This window comes from Schistosoma mansoni, chromosome 4, assembly GCF_000237925.1.
Source record: "Schistosoma mansoni strain Puerto Rico chromosome 4, complete genome".
Taxonomy (NCBI): domain Eukaryota; kingdom Metazoa; phylum Platyhelminthes; class Trematoda; order Strigeidida; family Schistosomatidae; genus Schistosoma; species Schistosoma mansoni.
Genome location: NC_031498.1, coordinates 16,753,976 through 16,777,245, shown reverse-complemented (window position 1 = coordinate 16,777,245; position 23,270 = coordinate 16,753,976). Strand labels below are relative to the sequence as shown.

The window sequence follows — 23,270 nt, the reverse complement described above, 5'->3', positions numbered from 1 at the left end:
GATTAAAAGCGAAAGGTCCATGTGAATTTATTTATTTTATTTAAACACATAAATATTGGTACAAGGAAGCACCAGATACATATGCGCCATACAAATCTCATTTGATTTGTGTGAGGACCGTGATACTGCCCAGGTACCCAGACTGAAGCAGGTGGTTTTCTTAGGAGGCCACACACGGAGCCTTTGACCTGAAGGTCTAGTCTACAAGGCAGTGGAGCATCGTGAGGAGATGCAGTCTCATGGTAGCCGGTGATCAACGATTGATTCGTACGCCATTTGTTCCCTCAGGATACTGGAGCCTATGTGCACCATTGGTTTGGAATCAGGGTTTTCCAACTCCCCTAGGTGGACACTCCACATCCACCAACCCGGTTAAAGCGCCGGACATTCGCTTTTCGTCCTCTCAATTTCGTAAACAACACCTCCACCACGAGATAGTGAATAGGACTTCCCTAGCAGAGGCTGTATACGCGTAGCCATGTGAGAGCATTTGGAGAGGGAGAGCGGACTCTCCCCACTCTCGGTCGTACCAGGGCATTTGGGAGCACTAACCGATTCCATACTATGAAACTATTCAATCAACTTTAGACAAAAGTCCTTATATACATATATATATATATGATTATATTTATTCTTGTAACGAAAAAATGTAAATACAATTACATTGAATATACATTCTTAAGAAAAGCACACAAACACACACACACACACATAAGACAAATAAATGTACAAAAAAGGGGGGATTAAAGCTTATAGAAAGCGAGAGAAAAAAAACAAAAAAAAACGGACGAATAATAACAATGATCAACATTGATTTATTGTTTTTGTTTACAATTGTGTATCTATTTTTCTATGTAATAATTTTCAGTAAAAAAAACACAGAATAGTATACACAATAAAATCAATAAATTTGTAATATTTTTTTTAAAAAGGGGGGGGGGTTAAAAATTAAAAAAAAATTTTGTTTTTTTTGGAAAAAAAACGGGAAAAATTTTCTCTTTGGATTTTTTTCCTATAAAATATTTTAAACTTTTTTTACTTATGATTTTATTGATTCCTTCGGAATTGAAGGAAGGCAGTATGATGAAACAAACAAACAAACAAATCAATAAATCAATCCATCCTTATTTAATCCAACTTTAAAAATAAACAATAAGGCGCCTAGTTTTTTTCTTTTTGTAAAGAAAAAAAGGGAGAAAAAAGAAAATAGAAAAAGAAACAATCATCCATTTGAAAAATGTTTGTTTATTCCCTAAATGTTTATGTTTGTTTGTTGTCAAGAAAAAAAACAAAAAAAAACGAAATGTCTTTACAATATGAATAGGAATGTACAATAGTCATAACGGAAGAGTATCAAAAGGAAGGAAGGAACGAAATAAGGAAGGAAAGAATATATAAATAATTTTCCCCCCCTATCGATCTTAATGTTTTATAGTAAAGGGGGCATTAAATTTTTTTCAATCAACAATATGAGCATCTTTAGCTAATGAATAAAATGTTGAATTTTTATTTTGTAATAATTTTTTTGGACTATCTAATTCTTTCATTTGACCATCTTCAAGAACAAGAATACTGAAATGAAGAAATAAAGTAGAAGATAGAACAAGTTTATTACCCATTAAACATAAAATGATAAATTCAATGACATTAGATACGTCAGGTGTGTGGTTTTCTTTCTGAGGAGTCACACCAACTAGAATAGTTTATATTTACATTCTGTTTAATGATTGTGAAGGAATTCGACTTGTTTCTTTTAGAAAATCTACGGTTGATGCCTAAGTCTTACAGGAGGTTAGTCGCGGCCCAGGTAGCTCAAATGTAGCGTCTCCCACTGTAAAGCTAAGTGAAACAAGATCAAATCCGTCAGGAAGCATTAGTTCCCTCAGGATTACAGGTCTATCTTGCTGATGGGTACCGAATAGCATGATGATCGATTTGTGACCACTGATTGTTTGCTTTTTGACTATCTAATCATAATATTGTTTAATTGGTTTGTTTAGAATCTAGGCTTTCTGAAAACACATTTCATACCTGAAATTCATATAGCAGTTTAAAGTGGAACGGTGGCTTATTGGCAAAAGATACACATCTGTTAAGTAGCAGGTCACAGATTCCAACCATTCTCCATCTAGTTCAGTTTGGACAGCCAGGGAGTATCAGGCCCTCACAAAATTATTTATTTATTTGAACAAATAAATATTGGTACAAAGGGATACCGAATACATATGCACCACACAAGTCACTTGATTTGTGTGTGGGCTATGATACTGCCTGAGTACCCAAACCGAAACAGGTAGTTTTCTCAGGGAGCTACAACAACAACCTTTGGCCTAATGGTCTGATCCACAAGGCAGTAGAGCAACGTCATGAGATGCAATCCCATGGTAGCCGGTGACCAACAATAGCTTGATAAGCCATTTGTTCCTTCAGGATATTCGAGCCCATGTGCACCATTGGTTTGGAATGAGGGTCTCCTAACTCCCCAAGGTGGATCCTCTAAATCCGCATCCCAGTAAAAGCACACTACATTCGCTATTATTTCTCTCATTTTCGTAAAAAACAGTAACGCTGCGAGGAGGCAGCAAGTACGACTTCCTTGACAGTGGCTGTATACGCGTGGCCATGTGAGAGAGCATTTCGAGAGGGAGAGCTGACTCTCTCAATTCTTGACCGTACCAGAGCATTCGGGGCCCTAACAAAATAGTATAAATGAAGACCGAGCATATAAAAACTGTATTTGGTGGATGAGTTGTAATAATAGTTTACATTGAGGATTGGATTTAGCTTTAAAATCAAAGAGGATTAGACGGTTGTTTCGTCTCAGCATGGAACTATTCAACCATGCGAACTTAAGACGACGAGTGCATTAATATTACACCAATTGATTGAAATCTAATGGTACATTCTTTAACACCAGTCATTTTGTAACATTATCAGATACAAACAAGCATACACAATATTATCAACACATACCGATCATAATCTAGAACTGTATTAATTCGATGAGCAATAGTAATTACAGTAGAAGAAGAAAATTCTCGACGAATAGTTTCTTGAATTAAATTATCCGTTTGCATATCTATAGCAGCTGTAGCTTCATCTAATACAAGAATTGAAGTATGCCGAAGTAAAGCTCTTGCAAGACAAACTAATTGTCGTTGACCAAGACTAAAAAATAAATTTTTTTGTAAAACCATATTGAGTGTTAATTTGCATAGATCTACATAAAAAATTATTGTTGATATCTTATGAAAAGAAAGCAGATAATAAGAATTACAGAGTTAGGGGGTATAATCAGAACGATCCTGTTAGGGATGTCAAATCCCAAGAACTTACTCGGTAAATGGCTGAATTTTGTAATTTTGAAAATTTGAATTTAGGTGTTTTCGCGCCAAAAGCGCTCTTTTCTCCTTCGGGTCGAATTTCTCTCTTGTAAAATATCTTAAACGCTATTGGTTCATTGTTTCTTTAAGTGTGTTATTTTGTAATACTGTCCAAGGACAATTTATTGCTGTATATATACGTTTGATTTCCCCCCCTTATGAATGCTGTGTTTCTGGCTGCTGCGGAATATATTTTCCCCGCTCCCAACTTGGACTTCTTACTCTAATTAGCTGGGTCTGGGTCGCGTCAGAATAGCTAGCTTATCGGTCTCTGGTCACAAGTCTTTGTTCCGTTCGCTAACTAGTGAATTCGAAACGCTTCAGATAAAACAGATCCATTCAATCAGTCTAGTGAGTTTTTCGGTCATTGATTTTCATAAACCCAGTGATCACAGTTAGACAGTTTACAATGTTATGTTATGAACCCTGGATGCACATAAGTACAACTGTCAACATCTTATATAGACGGAATTCAAGTGCCTTCAAAAGAAAATTCTTTGCAGAAGCTTTAAGATTATTGTCCTTTGATCAACTTGTGTTCCTCAATCGATCGTAGAACAAACTCTATACGTAAAAGGTTCATAACTTGTCCTGACTCCTACTTATAATATCAAGAAGTTTTTTCAACCTAAAACGTATACAAACGTCAAGAAGGTCTACAATCTCTTTGGAAATTTAGTTATCAACACAATTTAATTGTTTATAGATATCATTTCGTAAACAGAAATGTGCAGCAATGAACTTGAAGTCAAGTAAGTGTCATATCACAGAAAGGAATAATCTGAAGTCTTACCAGTAAGTTTCTATACAGAGTATAACACTCCCATTTTAAGACAAAAGAGATTATGGTCCCTATCTTTTTCTTCTTTTCAAATTTATTTCATTGGATTATACTCCTTCAATAACATCTTCAAACCTTAATCTTTCCGATTACTGCTTATACTCTTACTACTTCTACCACTATGGGATTTGAATCGACAACTACATCTCTGTGCTAATGTTGTATGGCAACTCAAATTGATATACGTACGTATGTACGAAGTTCGACGCTGTGACTGACTGACTGAACAAAGTGGTAGTTTATTTTCAAATTTGATATAGATTTCATTACAATTCTATCATCTGTATAACTAATTTGCCTAATTTAGCAAAATTAGACCAACCTTAGTTAAACAACCACTGAAAAGCAGGAAGTATTGGATACCCATTTCGTCTCAGCACGGGACTCTTCGGCAGCATTACTCCACAAACCTTTTGAGATTTGAATCAAGGGTCTTCAGCTCTCGTACATAGTCTCCAGTCGTTAGACTATTAAGTCGGAAACCAAAGTTTTATGTCTAATTTCTACCGATTCACGATACTGCGCAATCATCTACCGATACCATCAGTGACTGATTCCCACTGGAACTCCAGAAATTACCTCTCTAAATACGTCAGTAATGAGAATATGACTAGCGTTAGTGGAACATGATTGTGAAGATAGCTAAAATTTTAGTTTATATCATGAACTAACTTCGGTTAGACAAACAGTGAAAACTAGGAAGCACTAGGTACCTATTAAGTATGAGATTTCTCAACAGTTCCCATATAGTACTCCATCGAGGACTAAGCTCATATATGACAGTATCCGTTGTTGCTAAACTAAAGAAACTTCATGATGTAAACTATAAAATTGAACACCTTCCACAACTTCCTTACCCCATTTTTAAACAGCCGTTCAATTTCGCCTTTACGGTCTGAATTTAATTGATTGAACGAACGTTTAACAACAACAAAAAAAAAACTGAACACACTAACTAACCTTATATTAGAGCCACCTTCTGAGATGTTCATATCCAAACCAAAATTGACATCATTATTATTATTGGCATCTTTTATAAATGATTTTAAATTAGCTAATTCAAGTGCGTGCCAAATAGCATCATCTGTATAATGATTGAATGGATCCAAATTGAAACGTAACGTGCCAGAGAAAAGGACAGGATCCTAAAACAAAAAAAAACAATTAATACAAAAAAAGAATAAAAGTCAAATAAAGTAAACAAGACCATTGTGATCACCATTAAAAGTATTAGCATCAAATAAGAAACAGTGGTTCAGAGTAATTAACATGACCTGTTTTAGATCTACCAAGTGATGTTAGAGGTATGAAAGTAGCCGATATTTCCCGGTTACTTACACTTTGAAAGAATACTTCTTCTTGATGCATCTGAAAAGAAAACTGGATTCGGGTCGGTTTAGACGACACAGGAGTGTGATGACGGCGACCAACTAACAACTACTTGACATCAGTAACACTTAATCGTAGACAGTGGTTTAAAAATCACTCTAAGACTATTCGTTTAATGAACAACATACAACCACAAGAAAGAATGGATACAAGAACTTTGAGTCTCAATAAAACGACAGTATTATTCCCAGACAATTGAATTCCAGGTCAGTGGTTTAAAAATGAGTTGAAAGTTTTGGCTTTCACCAAACTTTGAAGAGGTTGAGTGCGTTATGTTGATAAATCGCAAACTAGGACGAAATAGGTGTTTAGTCCTCTTTATTTTACAATGGTTATCCATAAAACTTCAGTCAATGATGTACATCCTATCTATAAGTGTACATTTAACCTATTACATAAATACTCTCTTTTTCACAAATTTTTATTAATTGAAATCATGTGAAATCAGACAGAGTCATTAGAGAAGATGATGAGAAGTACAAAGTGAAAATGAAAGCAAAAAAACCGGAAGGGACACTTTGTTTTTCTTCAAGATTGACCATCATTACATTCAAACACTTTAAATGATCATGAAAAGATTAACTAATAAAAAGATTATTTCACACATTTAATTGAAGTTAGACATTAACCAGTTCAGTGGTCTAGACGTTAGGCGTTCACGCTCGAAACCGGTAAGTCCCGGGTGCGAATCCCGAGAGGCGGGATCGTGGATATAAACTGTTTAGTAGTCTCATACAAGGACAAAACAGTCGTTCAGTCCTTCCAGGTTTTCCGTGGTGGTTCAACTTTAATTGACTCATAAATTCAACTATTAAATAAAATTAGCTATCACTTTTCTTTTTTTACAAGAAATCCATATAATTGAAAGCATGAGTCAATTGAAGCTAGACCACCATCGAAAACCTCGAAGCACTGCTTTAAGTCCGTTTCGTCCTATTGTGGGACTCCTCAGCAGCGCGCATTCATGATCTCGCCTCGCGAGATCCGAACCCAGGACCTACCAGTCTGGCGTCAGAGTACCTAACTGATAGACCACTGAGCCGGCATCCAATGGTGTTAATATCTAACTTCAACCAATCCACGAAGTTGAGCAACCGTTCACCAATTGTTTTCAGTGAGTCAATATCTCACAACAGACGTAGTTTGAACTCCACTGGTCAATGCTTCTCACTAGAACTCCAGGAAATATCTCTTGAGGCGCACTGCCACTGAGGAGTCCCACAATAGAACTAAACGGCGGTAAAGTGCTTCCAGGTTTTCCATGGTGATCTAGCTTCAATTGACTTATGCTTTCAACTATGAAAATACTGAAATCTCTACACAAACCCCATCTGATTAAAATCTATATAAGTAGATCGACGACAACAACATTAACACCACTAACAAGAGAAAGAATTCACTTTTATAATTTGATTATTTATCGACCAAAAAAAATAAGAAAACATCTGGAATATTTTAATGATGAGATTTTTTTTAAAAAAAATGTTTTATAAAAACAACAATTATGTTGTTTTGACTTTTTTTTGTGTGTGGGGGGGGGGTAAATAGTAACAAATTGTTTGTTTGTTTATTTATTCGTTTGTTTGTTTGTTTGTTTCTTTCTATTAACTTGAAAACTAATCATAAAATCGAGTGAGAGGAAGAGAGGGAGAAAGAAAGAAAGAGAAAAGAAGGGATTTTTGTAAATATAATAAACACATGTTAGACAACTATTGAAATAGAGAAAAATATTGAGTAAATTTGTTGATTAAATAATAGATCAGAAAGGGGTATTTTGTGGAGATTTCAATATTTTTATATAGTTGAAATCATGAGTCAATTGAAGCTAGACCATCATGGAAAAACGTAGAAGCAATAGACGGCCGATTTGTCGTGCTGAGGAGTCCCATAATTGAACGAACGAAACGGCCGTTCAGTGCTTCCAGGTTTTTCATAGTGGTTTAACTTCAATTGACTCATGATATCAATTATATAAAATTACTAAAATCTCCACAGAAATCCTTGCTGATCTATATTATCTCTTATATTGAACCAAGAAATTAAGAGAATTTATTCTACTCCATGAAAAGAGGAATAGAAAAGAACATATTTTATACATGAAGTTAAACATATCAAAGTTGGAGGTATAAACGAGTCAGTTAACTATCTTATCTTTTTTTTTTAAAACATAGATGCATCTCAGTAACGTAACATATTGAAACAAGAGAAAGTTTTAGAAAGTTAGACAGTGTTAACGTAGCATAGATTAGATTAAAGCATATTCCGTGTAGGATTGCGTTGGTGTACACTGATTGGTTATTTCTTGTTTAATCAGTGCTAGTAAATGCTTGAAGAAGACTCTAGAATCTTTTCATGTAAAAACTATAAATATGTTGGCGTTTTTCATATTTTGCTTCTTACTTCCATCTACCCTTGTTATTTGGCATATCATTTAGTTTCTGTTCAACCGTGTTCTGTTTGGGGACTTGTCGAGTGAAATGGTGTTTAAGAATACTAAGCAACAGGAATAGCTGGATCGTAATAAAGAGAAATTATAACAGACAATGATAGACAGAAATAGTTAGACGTGATTAAAAACATCTTGTATGAACACTAACTGATGATAAGCAATGCTTACTTGAGGTATTAGCGTTAAACGATTTCTTAAATCATGTAGACCAATTTTTGATATATCAAAACCATCAATAAGTATTTTACCTTCAGCTGCTTCAAGCATACGAAATAATCCAAGTACTAAAGAAGATTTACCCGAACCAGTACGACCAACGATACCCAACTAAATATTTAAAAAAGTTGAAAGTTTAAATTGATGATAATTTGATCAAAATTTATGTTACAAAAACTAGCAATTTGATCACGATTGATCACTGGGTAGTGATCGATGTCATGCGTATCAAGTCCGTCTTAGTGCTGATCGAATGCTATCGATCAAGTTGCAATGTGACCACTAGTCTAGGTGGCTCGATACTGCGTGCACTATGTTGAGATAAGATGGTGGTTAGAGATGGTCAACAGGAAACTCTGGACCCGGGTTTCGTGCTACTTGGAACTCGTCAGCAAGATGTACCTGTAATCTTGAGGTAACTGGTGCTCCCTGACGGATTCGATCCCATGTCACTCAGCTTCACAGTCAGAGACGTTACCACTGATCTATTCGGACAGTGACCGACCTCCTGTAGGACTGAGATGTAATCACAATTGATTGATCACTGGGTGGTTATCAATGTCATGCGTGTCAAGTCAGTCTTATACTAACAATTTTATCTGTAAATAAACATTCACTTATTCACCGGTCAGAGAACTCTGTTACATGTACATGTTTGTATAATCAAGTTTGAGGAATACGTTTGTATGTTTATCAGTGATGGTATTCAACTGTTTAAATCGATGATGATAAACAAGGATCTAAACCCTAACTTGTTGACTGATTTATGTGAAGTAGGTGCCTATAACGTTATCCACAATGACAATAAGAGCATCCAGCTCAAAAGAATGTGACACTACCAATATTCATGACTAACAGTCATTGATTTATAGTCCTAGAAAGACGATTTAACATTATAATTATATCATAATTTCTAGCCCTTGTAGGTACATTTGTCAGTTAAAAGAATATATGATATGAACAGCGAAACAAGAAGCCTTAACAAACTATGTAATATTCACTTTTGTCCCTAGTCTATTCTACAGATCATAAGCTTTCGTTTGATGTACGATTCACTGTTATAGCATTTTCTATTCCAAAGCTATTGTAATTTAGACGTAACCTTTTGTATTCTATTTTCTACCCTAATCCATCAGTTTTGGACATAATTATATTTTCCTAATTATTGTAAGTTGTGGTCAGGTTAGTCATCTATTTACTCATGTATCTTTTCACACTTATGTGAATTCGGAATTCGGGTACCAGATCGGAATTTGGAATAAAGTGAATAGTGTTCCAGTTATCTTGTCTACTCTCTCACGCGCATGCCTGTCAGCCAATCAGGTGATAGAATAGTTTTCGTCTCTTTACCCCCACTTTGAATTCATGCATACTAGCCTCAAAGTAAACCAGTCAGCCTATTGCATCAAGCTCTTAATCTACATGAGACAAGTTATCCTTGGCACTAAAGTGGGACGTAACAATATACAATCATAATAAATGTGTAATACAAAACAAAACTTACTTTTTCACCCTTTTCTACCTTGAAATTAATTGATTTTAAAGCTAAATTTAATTCAGGTCGATATTTTGTACCATAATTGATAAATTCGATTTTACCTTCAGGCCAATTATTTGGTAAAAAACTACAATCTAATTCCCATGGTGCCTAATTTTAAAAAAACAAAACAAAAGATACATTCATATATATATATATATATATATAACTCATCAAAGGATACATGAGAATCAGTGGACAAAATCGCATCAGGGTGGAAGACCAAGAATGTGATCAACATAATTTAAAACAGAAGGGGTTTTTGTGGAGATTTCAGTATTTTCATAGTTGAAATCATGAGTTAATTGAAGCTAGACCATCATGAAAAACCTGGAAGCACTAGGCAGCCGTTTTGTCCTATTATGCTTCCAGGTTTCCCATGGTGGTCTAGCTTCAATAGACTCATGATTTCAACTATGAAAATAATTTAAAATACTCCTTAAACTACCTTCCGAAGAAGAAATATACTGTGCTTACTATTGGAATATCATTCCGTTCCATCCAATTAAGTGACTAGTTTTATATTCGTTATAATTGGTTATTTATTTCTTAAAATGAACGATAATAACGTAGAAAGTATAAGCTCTATCATTTCTCAAGTTGTCATAGAAACAGATAACATGTTCATGAATAGATTGTATCTCGTAGTGTTCAAATCACTTGAAGTGTTAAAGAGCACTATAAGAACTTATGGAAATGAAGCGTACAGACACTAAGCGGTGTGAGATTCTCATTTCCATAGAGATTAAAAGCAGTATATTAAATTTGTATGTTGAAGAAATAGATGTAGAACATCTAGCGGATTCTCATAGCCGATTAGACGAAGGAGGTAATTTGATTAGTGTTATTATCTTGTTCTTGAAGGACTTCAGTGAACACTCAATGTCCAGCCTTCATCTCTTGTAAGTTTATTGAAGGTTACTGTCCCATCAAACATTTGTGTAGTTTTTATATTGAGAAGGGATTGCCATGTCATGTATTGGATTACTGTACACACACTTATTGCTGAAGTGAACACAGAATTAATTAGTGACAGATGGTTACAGTTGGACAGCTACCTCACCAGCGCCTCTAATGTTAATTACTTCCCTGTCCAAGTAGGACAGCAAAGCATCAAAAAAGCATTGTATTACTTAGTACAGCGTATGTCTGAAGAACAATGTAGTGTTTTCTATAACTCCGCGCATCAAGTGGTTTGTGGTAGGATGCCTCTAATGCCGTTGACCTTATCTGCAGCAACTGAGTTATAGGATTCTACACTTCCATGGATGTTAAAATGCTGTTGATCCAAGAGACGATAAGTATCAACTATCGAACAAATGTCGATTTGGATGCCACGTTAAGTAATGATAAGGACGAAATTGTTTCTATAGACTCAGAAGAATTTAGTGACCGAAACAACGTCACTGACGAAGATGCCCAAGGCAACAGACTGTGTGACATATGAAATCTTGCTCAGCCGCCAAGTGTAACTGCGGGTAGAGGCACTTAGATTCTTTGTCCATGCAATGAAATGTTTCATTTGCTTTGTGCTACCGATCCACTCATACAGTTTCATGGAGTCCACTGTTTCATGTGAGGCGCTATTACGGATTCATAGTTACACTACTGTTCAAGAAAATCTGAAATGTTAAAAGACCTAGTAAAGGCTATTTCTACGGCTACGCACAATTTGATGTAATCCTTTTGTTTCAATTCGTTAAGAAATTACATCAAACACTTTTTTTTAAATCCCTCTCTCAATGAAGTCGTTTAAATGTTTCGTTTGATAACTCCTTTCTTGCGTACATCAAGTTTTTTTTTAACCTTTAAGTGTTTACTGGATATTATGTACTATGATCATTTCACTGGTATAACAACATGAATTCTATGGGAAAGGTCAACTGAACCAACACTGATGAATGATGATCAAGTCATAGTGAATAAGCTGTATAATCATTTGAGATTAATAAAAATGATGTGATTGTCTAAAGCAATTAGGTCCCTTTGATAAATTTCGATCGTGTAATTAGAAGACGAAAATTATCAGAACTATGTGATGAGATATTAGAGCAATACATTTCGAACAATCTGATCACACATACTTGTTGAGAACAGTTATATGTAAAAGGTTAACTAGACTGAAAATGGGAGATAAGGTCAATCGTAATCTGAAAATTAGGGTGTGTGAACACGTACCAAAATGGTTGCAGAAACAAATAGAATCAAATGACCCGATAAGAATGGAGGATAAACATCCATCATTCTGTATTGCCAAACATATAATCAAAACAGGCCATAAGATTGATCTTAACTCGGTTTTTGTGGTATTGTACAAAAGTGTAAAACGATGTGTATTAAGTTCAACTTAGTATTGTTTGTTTGGATCTTCCCATGTGTATTAAGGTTTATTGAAGCCTTAGCCATACGAAAATTCAAACCTCCTTTGTGTATTCAAAAACAGTTTGTTCTTACCTTAAACCTACCCTGGTAATATTATTAGCTTATTATCCAGAGTGATTAGGTTTCAGATTGTTTTCTCCTCTTACCCCACTCCAAATTCCAGTCTAGTTGACCTTTTATTTATATATATAAATGTTCTTAACAAGTATATTATGTATATGCTCAGATTGTTCGTAATATATTGCGCTAGTATCTCACCACATAGTTCTGATAATCTTCGTCTTCTTATTACATTATCGAAATGTGATTGTTACTCACAGATTAGTAATATTAGTAATAGGACGAAACGCGCGTCCTGGATTCCACTGCTAGCCACTATCCATCTCTGCTTACCATGCTTGTGAATTAAGGCTATATTGAGGCAATACGCACAGTATGCACAAATGTCAATAACAGACTGACCAGTTGCAGTCCTAACAAATCGATGGGAAGATTCAAACAAACAATACTGAATGAAATTATTAGTAATACCGTTTTACGTTTTGTCAAATATCTATATCACCTAATGTGAAAAAATGATTCCAGACTTTTTAAATATGTAACATATACGATCTCGTTTACAAATGACATTCAAAAAAAATTGCTTGTTTGAATGTTCTCATTGATGTTTTAGGACTGCAATTAATCAGTCTGTCTCTTATTGGCATATGTACATCCTGTGCGTATTGCTTCGATATAGCCTTAATTCACAAGCATTATAAACAAAGATGGATAGTAGCTAGGACGAAAAATGTGTCCTGGATTCCACTGCTAGCCACTATTCATCTTTTCTTATAATGCTTGTGAATTAAGGCTATATTGAGGCAATACGCACAGTATGCACAAATGTCAATAACAGACTGACCAGTTGCAGTCCTAACAAATCGATGGGAAGATTCAAACAAACAATACTAAGTGTACATACAATTGTTAAGTGCTCGTCTATTATGTTTAACAAAGAAAGTCGATGATTTGAAAAAATGATTCCAGACTTTTTAAATATGTAACATATACGATCTCGTTTACAAATGACATTCAAAAAAAATCAAGATAATGATTTAGTCAGACGCTTTATCTACGAAACATTTGCTGTTGACATTACATGAGAGAAAATGTACTACCCATTACCCAAGCACAATAACCAATTTACATGACTACACACACAGACAAGTAATTTCTTTATGTTATAATTATATACTACTCAACTACATAGAATGGACCATGTATAGTTTAAAACAATAAATAAGTGATCTGGCTCGAGACTGGTAGGTTCTGGGTTCAAATCTCGCTCGCAAGGCGGGATCGTGGATGTGCGCTGCCACTGAGGAGTCCCACAATAGGACGAAACCGCCGTCCAGTGCTTCCAAAGATTTCCATAGTGATCTAGTTTTAATTGACTCATGATTTCAACTATTAATAAATACTTTTAATGGATTTCCGAAAATAACCCAGTTACTACAATCTTGTGTTTATTACCAATACCCCTTTTCAAAGTGAATTAAAACAATCATTTCATATTCATAATTAGTGTTAGCATAATCATCCAATCATAAATATGATTTGCTTCTTTCTGAGAAGTTTATTATTCATTTAAGAAAGAGTAAAAGTTGACTTCATTTACCGATCCTTAATGGTTAGCGTGATTAATACATACCCTATTCATTATAATATCATGATTATTTATTTACATGTTTACATGCATATAATGTTGATTAAGATAACAGTTTACTGTTACTCCCCCAGTTTTCATTTGATGATTTATATATTATTTCTCTTGTCACGATAACTAACGATTTCAATTCCATATCTACGTGATCGAAATAAGTTTATCCCAATTTACATACATATACAGAAAAATAGAGCAGGGCAATTAAATAGAATTGAAGTCTATTGTTTTTTAGAAGTTAAAATATCTCATACACCCAAATACCCTGGTATGTCCGAGAGGAGGTAGGGGTCACCTTCCCTATCGCAATGCTCTCACATGGCCACGCAAATATATAGCCTCTCACAGAGAAGTCCTACTAACTGCCTTCTCACAGCATTACTGTTGTTTACGAAATTGAGAGGACGGAAAGTGAATATACGGCACTTTAACCAGGTTGGTGGACACGGTGAGTCCACCTAGAGGAGTTAGAAAACCCCGATTTAAAACAAATGGTGCACATGGGCTACAGCATCCTGAGGGAACAAATGACATATGAATCAAACGTTGGTCACCGGCTACAATGGGACTGCATCTCCTTACGATTCTTCACTGCCTTTTGGATCAGACGTTTAGGTCAAAGGCTCGGGTTTTGACCCCTTAAGAAGACTACCTGCTTCAGTTTGGGCACTCGGGCAGTATCATAGCCTTCGCACAATTAAATGAAATAACAGCATTTTGTGTGGCGCATATATGTCTGGTGCCCCCTTGTACCAATATTTATGTGTTTAAATAAATAAATAAAAATTTCTCATCAAAACTTGGATGGAACTGTCAGACAGAATTATTCACTCTAAATAAAATTCAAATGTAAAAATACGAACTCTTACATCCAATCAAACCACTTAACACTGAAGAAGGTTCGTTCTCTGAGCTACAAATCTTTTCTACCATCTCAAAACCACTTGATACTACTTGGATTTAAGCTAATCAGATTACAAAGATGAACATTTTATAGCCATTTAACAAATTATTACTGGTGACATAATGTTTGTTCATTATCACTTAAGCATACATTTTCAAAAAACAAGTTCACCAATCACCAATTTCTAAATTTTTTAATCACACTTTAAAATTTCTTATCGATGGGTAGTAGGGAATCTCAACCGCTGTTGAATTATGTCAACTCTTACTATTGATTATCTTTCAGTTGTATTCTTCAAAGTCTTTCAAATAGCTATGTAATCAACCATGATCAGAATGACATAATAACTCATCAATGAAAACTGGATGATTGTTAGGTTACAACATGACTAGACTGAAGTTACTATCCGATCAAAAATCGATAGCATCTATTAATTGTTCAGGGGGGATAGATTCTTTTTTTAAGAAACATACTTTAACAAATCTATGTCTAAAAAAAATATACAGTAGTCCTTAACTCAGATTCCCAGTTTGATGTAATCAGGATTATGTGAATAATAAAACTTAAATCGGCAATGATAGATTTTGAACATAAGAAACTCGACATCTAAGAGTGAAGTACCTTCAATACTAAATTAAAGCTCTAACGATAATTAACTTCAATGATTTATACAAATCTCAAAAAAGACATAAGATCAAAACAGTACAGAGATTGATATTCAACTGTAAATATGGTGGTATTTGATTCAATAAATCAGTCAGTCACTCAGCTACAACGTAGGATCACGCACACATATGCATCGGTCTAAATTGCCATACCTCATTACCACAACAAGATCAACACTGGATTCATAGAAGTAGTTAATTTAGTGGTGGTAATATATAAAAGAAAGATTGTATATAAGGATATAGTATAGGAAGAAAGACAGATATGAAGCAATTTTAATCTCATGGTTTAAGGGAAGATAAAGAATGTGTATATCTGCGACATTGTGATCGATTCTGAGCCATGTCAAACAGAGTCTCTGACCATTGGTTACGATAGTCACGCCGACCCCAACCAAGTAGTCTGCATTTACCAACATGGTTCAAACCAGAAGTTAGTGATATCAACGAATGGTATCACGTTTTGGTTTGGCCGCCCCTAACTCTCTTCCAACCAACCTCAATGCTAGTCAGCATAGCGCATCGTGGTAATCGATGTTCAGGCATACGTAACACGTGACCCAACTATCTCAGTCGATGAAGATATGCAACCTCATCGACTGATTTACCATCATTCTCTAATACCCTGCGTCTAAGCTCACTATTACTTACCCGGTGATTCCAACAGATGTAATATACTCATGCAATATATATTCATATCTGAATGTCATTTTTCCAATTGATAGCTTTGCATTGCATGAATATTTGTTGTTTTAGCGAGACTCGTTTTGTGTACTTAACTCTTAACTACACTGTTTGTGTGTGAGCTATGAAAGGTATCCAATTGTCAAAAATTGTAACAAAGTTAGGTTCGATCTTACAACTTATTCATTGAAAGTCAAGTAATTTACATACGATGCACTTCTACATCAATACAATAAAAGGATGATCAATAGAATCTTTGTTTCTATTGACTAAATGTCACAATTGTAGATATTATTCCCTTTACTACAGTTTATTTACTTTTTTATCAATCTGTCCAATAACTCCGGAACAAAATTGGAAGAGAGAAGAAATAGAATAACGATAACAAAACTATATATAAATTTCCAGTTAAACAACAACAACACGACAAAAAGGAATAAAAGAAACATTGAAAGTTCAACAGAGATAAAAGTTAATAAAATAAAAATTTAACTACTGATAAACAAAATTTTTCTCGGGAAATTATTGAGTTTAAATTGTTATCATTAATGGATCAATGTTAGATCATCATTGGCCCCCAAATGCCCTGGTACGGCCGAATGCTCTCACATGGTCCTACTCACTGAATTCTCGTGACATTACTGTTGTTTACGAAATTAAGAGGATGAAAAGAGAATGTCCGGTGCTTTAACCGGGTTGGTGGACACGGAAAATCCACACAAGGGGGTTGTAAAACCCTGATTCCAAACCAATGGTGTACATGGGCTCCAGTATCCTGAAGGAACAAATGGCGTATGAATCAATCGTTGGTCACCGGCTACCATGAGACTGCATCTCCTCACGATGCTCCACTGCCTTGTGGACTAGACCTTCAGGTCAAAGGCTCGAGGTATGGCCCCCTAAGAAAACCACCTGATTCAGTCTGGGTACCTGGGCAGTATCACAGCCCTAACACAAATCAAATGAGATTTGTGCGGCGTATATTTATCTAGTGCTTCCTTGTACCAATATGTGTTTAAATAAAATAATAAAATCAAATAAAGACCATCATTGAAAACTTGGAAATACTGGACGATCGTTTCGTCTAAGTATGAGACTCCTTAACAGTGCTCATTGACGATTCCACACATGGGACTCGAACTGAGGACCTTCAGTCTTACGCGCGAATGCTTAAAAATATATTTATCATAAAATTGGACAGGATTATATATTACCTAAGCGATTATTACATCTTGAATAAGGAGCCCAGGATATATGTTTAATTAAGACTAGTAACTTCGATATACATACATCCTAGTACTAATGTTAAAATTGAAACTTAAATCTCTTCAAACTTTCAATCACAAGGCTATATCGAAGCAGTCCAATCCGGAGGTACACATGAAAATATTAACTGACCAATAACAATCTATGATTATCAGTAATAGGGAAGTCCTATACTCATATTCATATAAACGAATACAGGATATAAGTTCCATAGGTCAGTCAAATAAATCAAAATTAAATGGATATCTGATATATGAAATAAACTAAGAAGTGAATGAAAGAATGTGCTACTATGTACCATACGGACTACGAATATTAAATGACTCTGAATAACTTCTTATCTATTAGTAGGCTAAATCTCAGAGTACAATTAGATTTATTTCCATTCAAGAAATTCAAAAGTGAATTACACACTATCTTAGGAACGATCTGTCACAAGTGTATCAATTCAAGAGAACAAATGTTCAGCAGTCAAACCGAAGAAAGAGAACGTGATCCATCTACGAAATATAGATATGAATGTATCTATTCATTACAAATTATTGACTGACTGCATTTACAAGCATAAGTAATTGGCATGTACACGTTTAAACCCACCATGAGAATATGCATAGCTGATTAAACATCTGAATCATAATAAAGTAGTTGATGTAAAAACAAGTGACATATTTATTTGGCACAGCCTATCTAGTTATAACAAAACTGATTCCAAACAATTTTACGATTCGCAGAAGTTGAATTTACCTCAATATACCTGATTTGATCAAATCCGGTAGTGTAAGACATTTTTGTAAAGCATAAATTGATTTAGTTATATGAGTACTGGACCGAATAACTAATTCTTTATTTACTCTGACGAAGTGTCCTACATTAAGTCACGAAACGTTAGAAGTACAATTTTTCCACTCATGATGATCATAAAAAATTGTAGGACTTGATACGAATGCGTATCTCATAGATTTATTAGTTAACAGATCTACACTATAACGGATCAATGTGAGTAGCCTAGGTAGATACTTTTGAGAAGTATTTTATTTCTTTCAAAATGAAAATCTCATTTCCAAATTAAACAATGCTCTCAGGATTCACTTCAACATAGGCGTAAATTTTTTTTAAATTTTTATACAGATTTCAAATATGTCACTTTAATCAATTTTGGTATAACATAGGTCTTCTCAAAATCATAACCTGAGAGTCTGTATATAAGGGCATTTAATCATCCCCACGACAACATGATGGTTAATTGTTCAAGGTATAGAAAACAAGCAACTTATAAGTTGCGAAGGTGGATATTTCATTTTTATAGGTTGATTTGAAAGGGAGAGACTGTTCTCAGTCACCTCGTTTATGCGTCAAAATCACTAACTACTAGTTAAAGAACGCTTTTAATTTTATAGTCGATGGTAAGATCAAAATGAAGACAAGTCATCATTTGTGACATTCATAACAACAACATCTATTCGTTACTGACTTTACAAATACTACACATATATAGAAAAAAACTTTTTTCAAACTGTGTTCAGTATGAATTATCTAGTGTCGAAACTACTGAAAATTAGATTATAAGTTTTAGTTTGTAAGTGACTGAAGCATCGACTAGATATAGAGATGCAGAAAATATCCTTCAAAAAGATTAGTTTAAACCTTAATATAGAAATGCAACAGAGTTTCCCAGTTAAATAGAAACCATATCATATCAACAGATTGAATGGAACTGTAATTCATATGACCCTATTCTTACTGAATAATCCACTATTTTCATAGTTGAAATCATGAGTCGATTGAATCTAGACAACCATAGAAAACCTGGAAGCACTAGACGGCCGTTTCGTCCTATTATGGGACTGCTTAGCAGTGCACAACCACGATCCCGCACTCGCTTCACTATTTCTCTACGTAAAAACACAACTGATTTTACGAATATATGGACGATTTATTTATTTATTTGAACACAAATATTGGTAGAAAAGGGGCACCAGATATGTATGCGCCACATAAATCATTTGTATTGTGTGAGGGCTGTGATACTGCCCAGGTGCACAAACTGAAGCAGTTGGTTTTCTTAGGGAGACACACCTCGAGCCTTTGACCTAAAGGTCTGATCCGCAAAGCATTGTAGCAACGTGAGGAGATGCAGTCCCATGGTAGCCGGTGACCAACAATAGGTTCATACACCATTCGTTCCATCAAGATACTGGAGCCCATGTACACCATTGGTTTGGAATCAGGGTTTTCCAACTCCCCTAGTTGGACTCTCCATGTCCACCAACCCGGTTAAAGCGCTGGACATTCAATTTTCGTCCTCTCAATTTCGTAAACAACACCCCCGCCACGAGAAGGCAGTGAGTAGGACTTCCCTGTCAAAGGCTATATATGCGTGATCATATGAGAGCATTTCGAGAGGGAGGTCGGCCCCTCCCCACTCTTGGCCGTACCAGGTCATTTGGGAGCCGTCCAATGCTTCCAGGTTTTCCATGGTGGTCTAACTTTAACTGATTCATGATCTTAACTATTAACAGATGTCAATAAATTGAAAATATTGAACTAATGATTCATAAACATGGATTATAGACATTATTATAAAAAAAAGTAGGAATCCACTAACCTTTGTGATATAATTGAAGCATAAACAGCAGAATTATTTAAATCTTGTCTAATTGAACTGATAGTTTTATAAATTTCAATTAGTTTATATGCTCGTATACTATCGACACCAGATAAAGTTTCAGAGAAATGTGAAAATATTGGTGATAAACTAATCGATTCTAAACGTTTCAATTGTCTAGATGTAGTAACATATAAATTCTGTAAAGAAGAAAAAACAAGAAGAATATTTAAGAAGATGAACAAATATGTGCAATGTTATGTTTATGGGAGAGAAATTGATGATAACTTAAATGATTTTTATACTCACTGATTACTAACATTATTGGCCATTAAAAATCAATAAACGGTTAGTTTAAATGTCCAGCGCTTTGACCGGTTTGGTGGACACGGAAAGTCAATCTAAGGGAGCTGGGAAACCCTGATTCCAAACCAATGGTGAACATCGGCTCCAGTATCCTGAGGGAACAAATGGCATATAAATCAATCGTTAGTCACCAGCTACCACGAAACCGCAACTCCTTAAGATGCTCCACAGGCTTATGGATCAGACCTTTGGGTCGAAGGCTCCGGGTGTGTTCCCCTAAGAAAACCACTTGATTCAGTTTGGGCACCTGGGCAGTATCACAACCCTTACACATATCAAGTGAGATTTGTGTGGCGTATATATATTTTGTGCCCCCTTGTACCAATATTTATGTGTTTAAATAAATAAATGGTGTAAAGGTAAGTTGCGACATAGACGATTTGAAGTTAATAACTAAGACACTGTAGTAGTGAGCAAAACAAGTTTGAATCACCTAAGAGGCATCATTCTTCAAGAGATTATAGATGGATTTTGCTTACGGGTTTCAATTAATACGAAAACCTGAATTAAGTTATAGTTTGTTAAACACTGCATAAAACTATATACTATCAAAATAATTCCTGAGTACAATGGTAATCAGTGAAAATAATAGATTTAAGTTAAGAATGTTTTGGTCCTAATGAAATGGGGGGTGTTTGTAACTGAGTACTTTTTTTATCAAAACAAATGAAATAACATAACAGTGACTTATGATGTTCGATAAATGAATTGAAATTATTATCTGATTTTCAGTATAATTATATAGTTCAATCATTAACCCTTTAAGATGCTGTACACCTCATCGATGACGTTACATGACGAATGTGCGATACAACTAATCGACTTAGATAAGTAAACTATTAGATTATTAAATCAGTAGTCAAATTATAATGTACCCGATGCCACATGCTTGGAATAAGGAATTTGATGATATATAGAGTAAAGACAGTATACATAATTGCTAAGTCAGAAACTACAACAAAACAACTATTCTAATGTTCCTTATCTTTTAATACTTTTTATTATTTATTTATTTAAACACATAAATATTGGTACAAAGGGACATCAGATATATATGCGCCACACAAAGCAATGGGAATGGGAAGAGAAAAGGGGTAAGATGTATATATATATATATATATATATATAACTACTCTTTATGAAGAAAGTAAAAGAAGGTTACAGCAGGATCGCCACTAGCTTCTATTCTGAGCCATATCTGATAACGTCTCTAGCCACTGTGTTCCACCATCTTCTGGACACCATCCAGGGAGTCATAAAAGACCGACAGAAGCCAGCCCTATGCAGCTTTCTTTCAATACATTACCTAGTAAATACTCATCTCATTTTAACAATAAAACTCAATCTCATCTTCAAATCTTAATTATTAAACTTCATATTCAAAGTGTGAATGAACAAGAAAAAAAAAGATTTTGTCTTGTTAAATTCAAAATAATAATCGTTCACAAAATCCATGGAATTTGTTCCCATTAGAAATGTTATTAGGGTCATTAAAAATACAGAATAAAAAAATTAAATCATAGAAACTGGAGATTTTTTCTAGGGGGGTAGGGAAAGATTATCCAACCTACATAGCAATTCATGAAATAATTGTGTGGAATAAGATAGATATGAGCCTACTTTTTTTTTCTTATGACAAAATGGCAAACAAATTGTTATTGTTTTTATTTATGCAACAAGGTAGAATAAATTATAATAAGAAGAAGAATGTGAATAATGAAAACTTTCAATTTTACTTGTTTATTATTTTATATAAAAATTTATGAAGTGAATTTTAATTCATAGTTGAATTCATGAATCGATGTATGTTAGACCACCACCATTGAAAACTTGGAAGCACTGAACGAGTGTTTCGTCCTAGTATGGGACTCTTCAGTAGTGCACATCCATGATCTCGCCTCGCGAGATTCGAACCCAGGCGCGAATGCTTAACATCTAGACCACTGAGCCAAGATCCAACGGTGTTAATGTCTAACTTTAATCTGTTCATGACGTTGAGCAAACATTCGTCTGAAGTGAATACTTGTCTCTATCCGACACGGATTGGACTGCATTGGTCATGGCCTCTCACTAGGACATCAAGAAATCTATGTTGAAGTCAGTCACTAGTGAGCACATGATGATTATCATCAGAACAAGGGGTTTGCGTAAATTGTAGTAATTTTAATAGTTGAATTCATGCATCGATTTAACTAACACTGTTGATATACTAATCAACATGTTTGTTCCCAATAGGAGTCTTTATTATTCATAACTTACAGTGTTGATATAATTTGAATGACATTTTCTTCAGTAGACAACAATATCCAATGGAAGACATTTCTTATGGTCTAACTTTATGAAATGTTATGAATATAAAATCCTAACCTCTCTTATTAGTAATTAAGTTAGACGAAGTATATATTCATCAAAGATGATAAAATGTTTCCTAATTATTACTAATTTGTACATTTGTACAATTTGAGTTCGACTGAAAAAGTTACATAAGCATATATAATCATTAAATTTCAGTAGTTGAGATCATGAGTCAATTGAAGCTAGACCGCCATGGAAAACGTCGAAGCACTGGACGGCAGTTTCGTCCTACTGTCGGACTCCTCAGCAGTGCGCATCCACGATTTCGCCTCGGCCGTCTAGTACTCGCAGATTTTCAATGGTAGTCTAGCTTCAATTGACTCATGATCTCAACTACTGAAATTACTATAATATCCACAATAACCCCTTCTGATAGTTTCATATTTATTTGTAGTATAAGCATATTTTTACCCATTTCTCTATGAATAAATATAAATATATCCTTACGAACTATTCCGGTAAATCTTTGAAAACTATTCCTTCAATATGTAATTCTGTAATTTATCTTCCAAGATAAGGAATT

At 34.7% G+C, this 23,270-nt stretch overlaps 2 protein-coding genes across 2 annotated transcripts in view; both read right to left on the bottom strand.

Moving 5' to 3' along the window:
• Positions 1–628: 628 nt before the first annotated feature.
• Smp_202530 (uncharacterized protein) lies at positions 629–811 on the bottom strand (the record flags this gene model as incomplete). The annotated part of the gene is made up of 1 exon (XM_018797000.1): positions 629–811. One exon carries the CDS (start codon positions 809–811, stop codon positions 629–631), a length of 183 nt encoding a protein of 60 aa, XP_018652085.1.
• Positions 812–1,457: 646 nt separating this feature from the next.
• The window catches only part of Smp_171740 (putative multidrug resistance protein 1 (ATP-binding cassette C1)), a gene marked incomplete at both ends in the record, with an annotated part of 84,581 nt that continues 62,768 nt past the window's right edge, over positions 1,458–23,270 (bottom strand). The window contains 6 exons of the mRNA XM_018796999.1: positions 1,458–1,572; positions 2,974–3,168; positions 5,185–5,369; positions 8,231–8,389; positions 9,783–9,903; positions 20,027–20,226. Coding sequence (XP_018652084.1) covers positions 1,458–1,572; positions 2,974–3,168; positions 5,185–5,369; positions 8,231–8,389; positions 9,783–9,903; positions 20,027–20,226 — 975 coding nt within the window. The remainder of the gene's footprint in view (positions 1,573–2,973; positions 3,169–5,184; positions 5,370–8,230; positions 8,390–9,782; positions 9,904–20,026; positions 20,227–23,270) is intronic.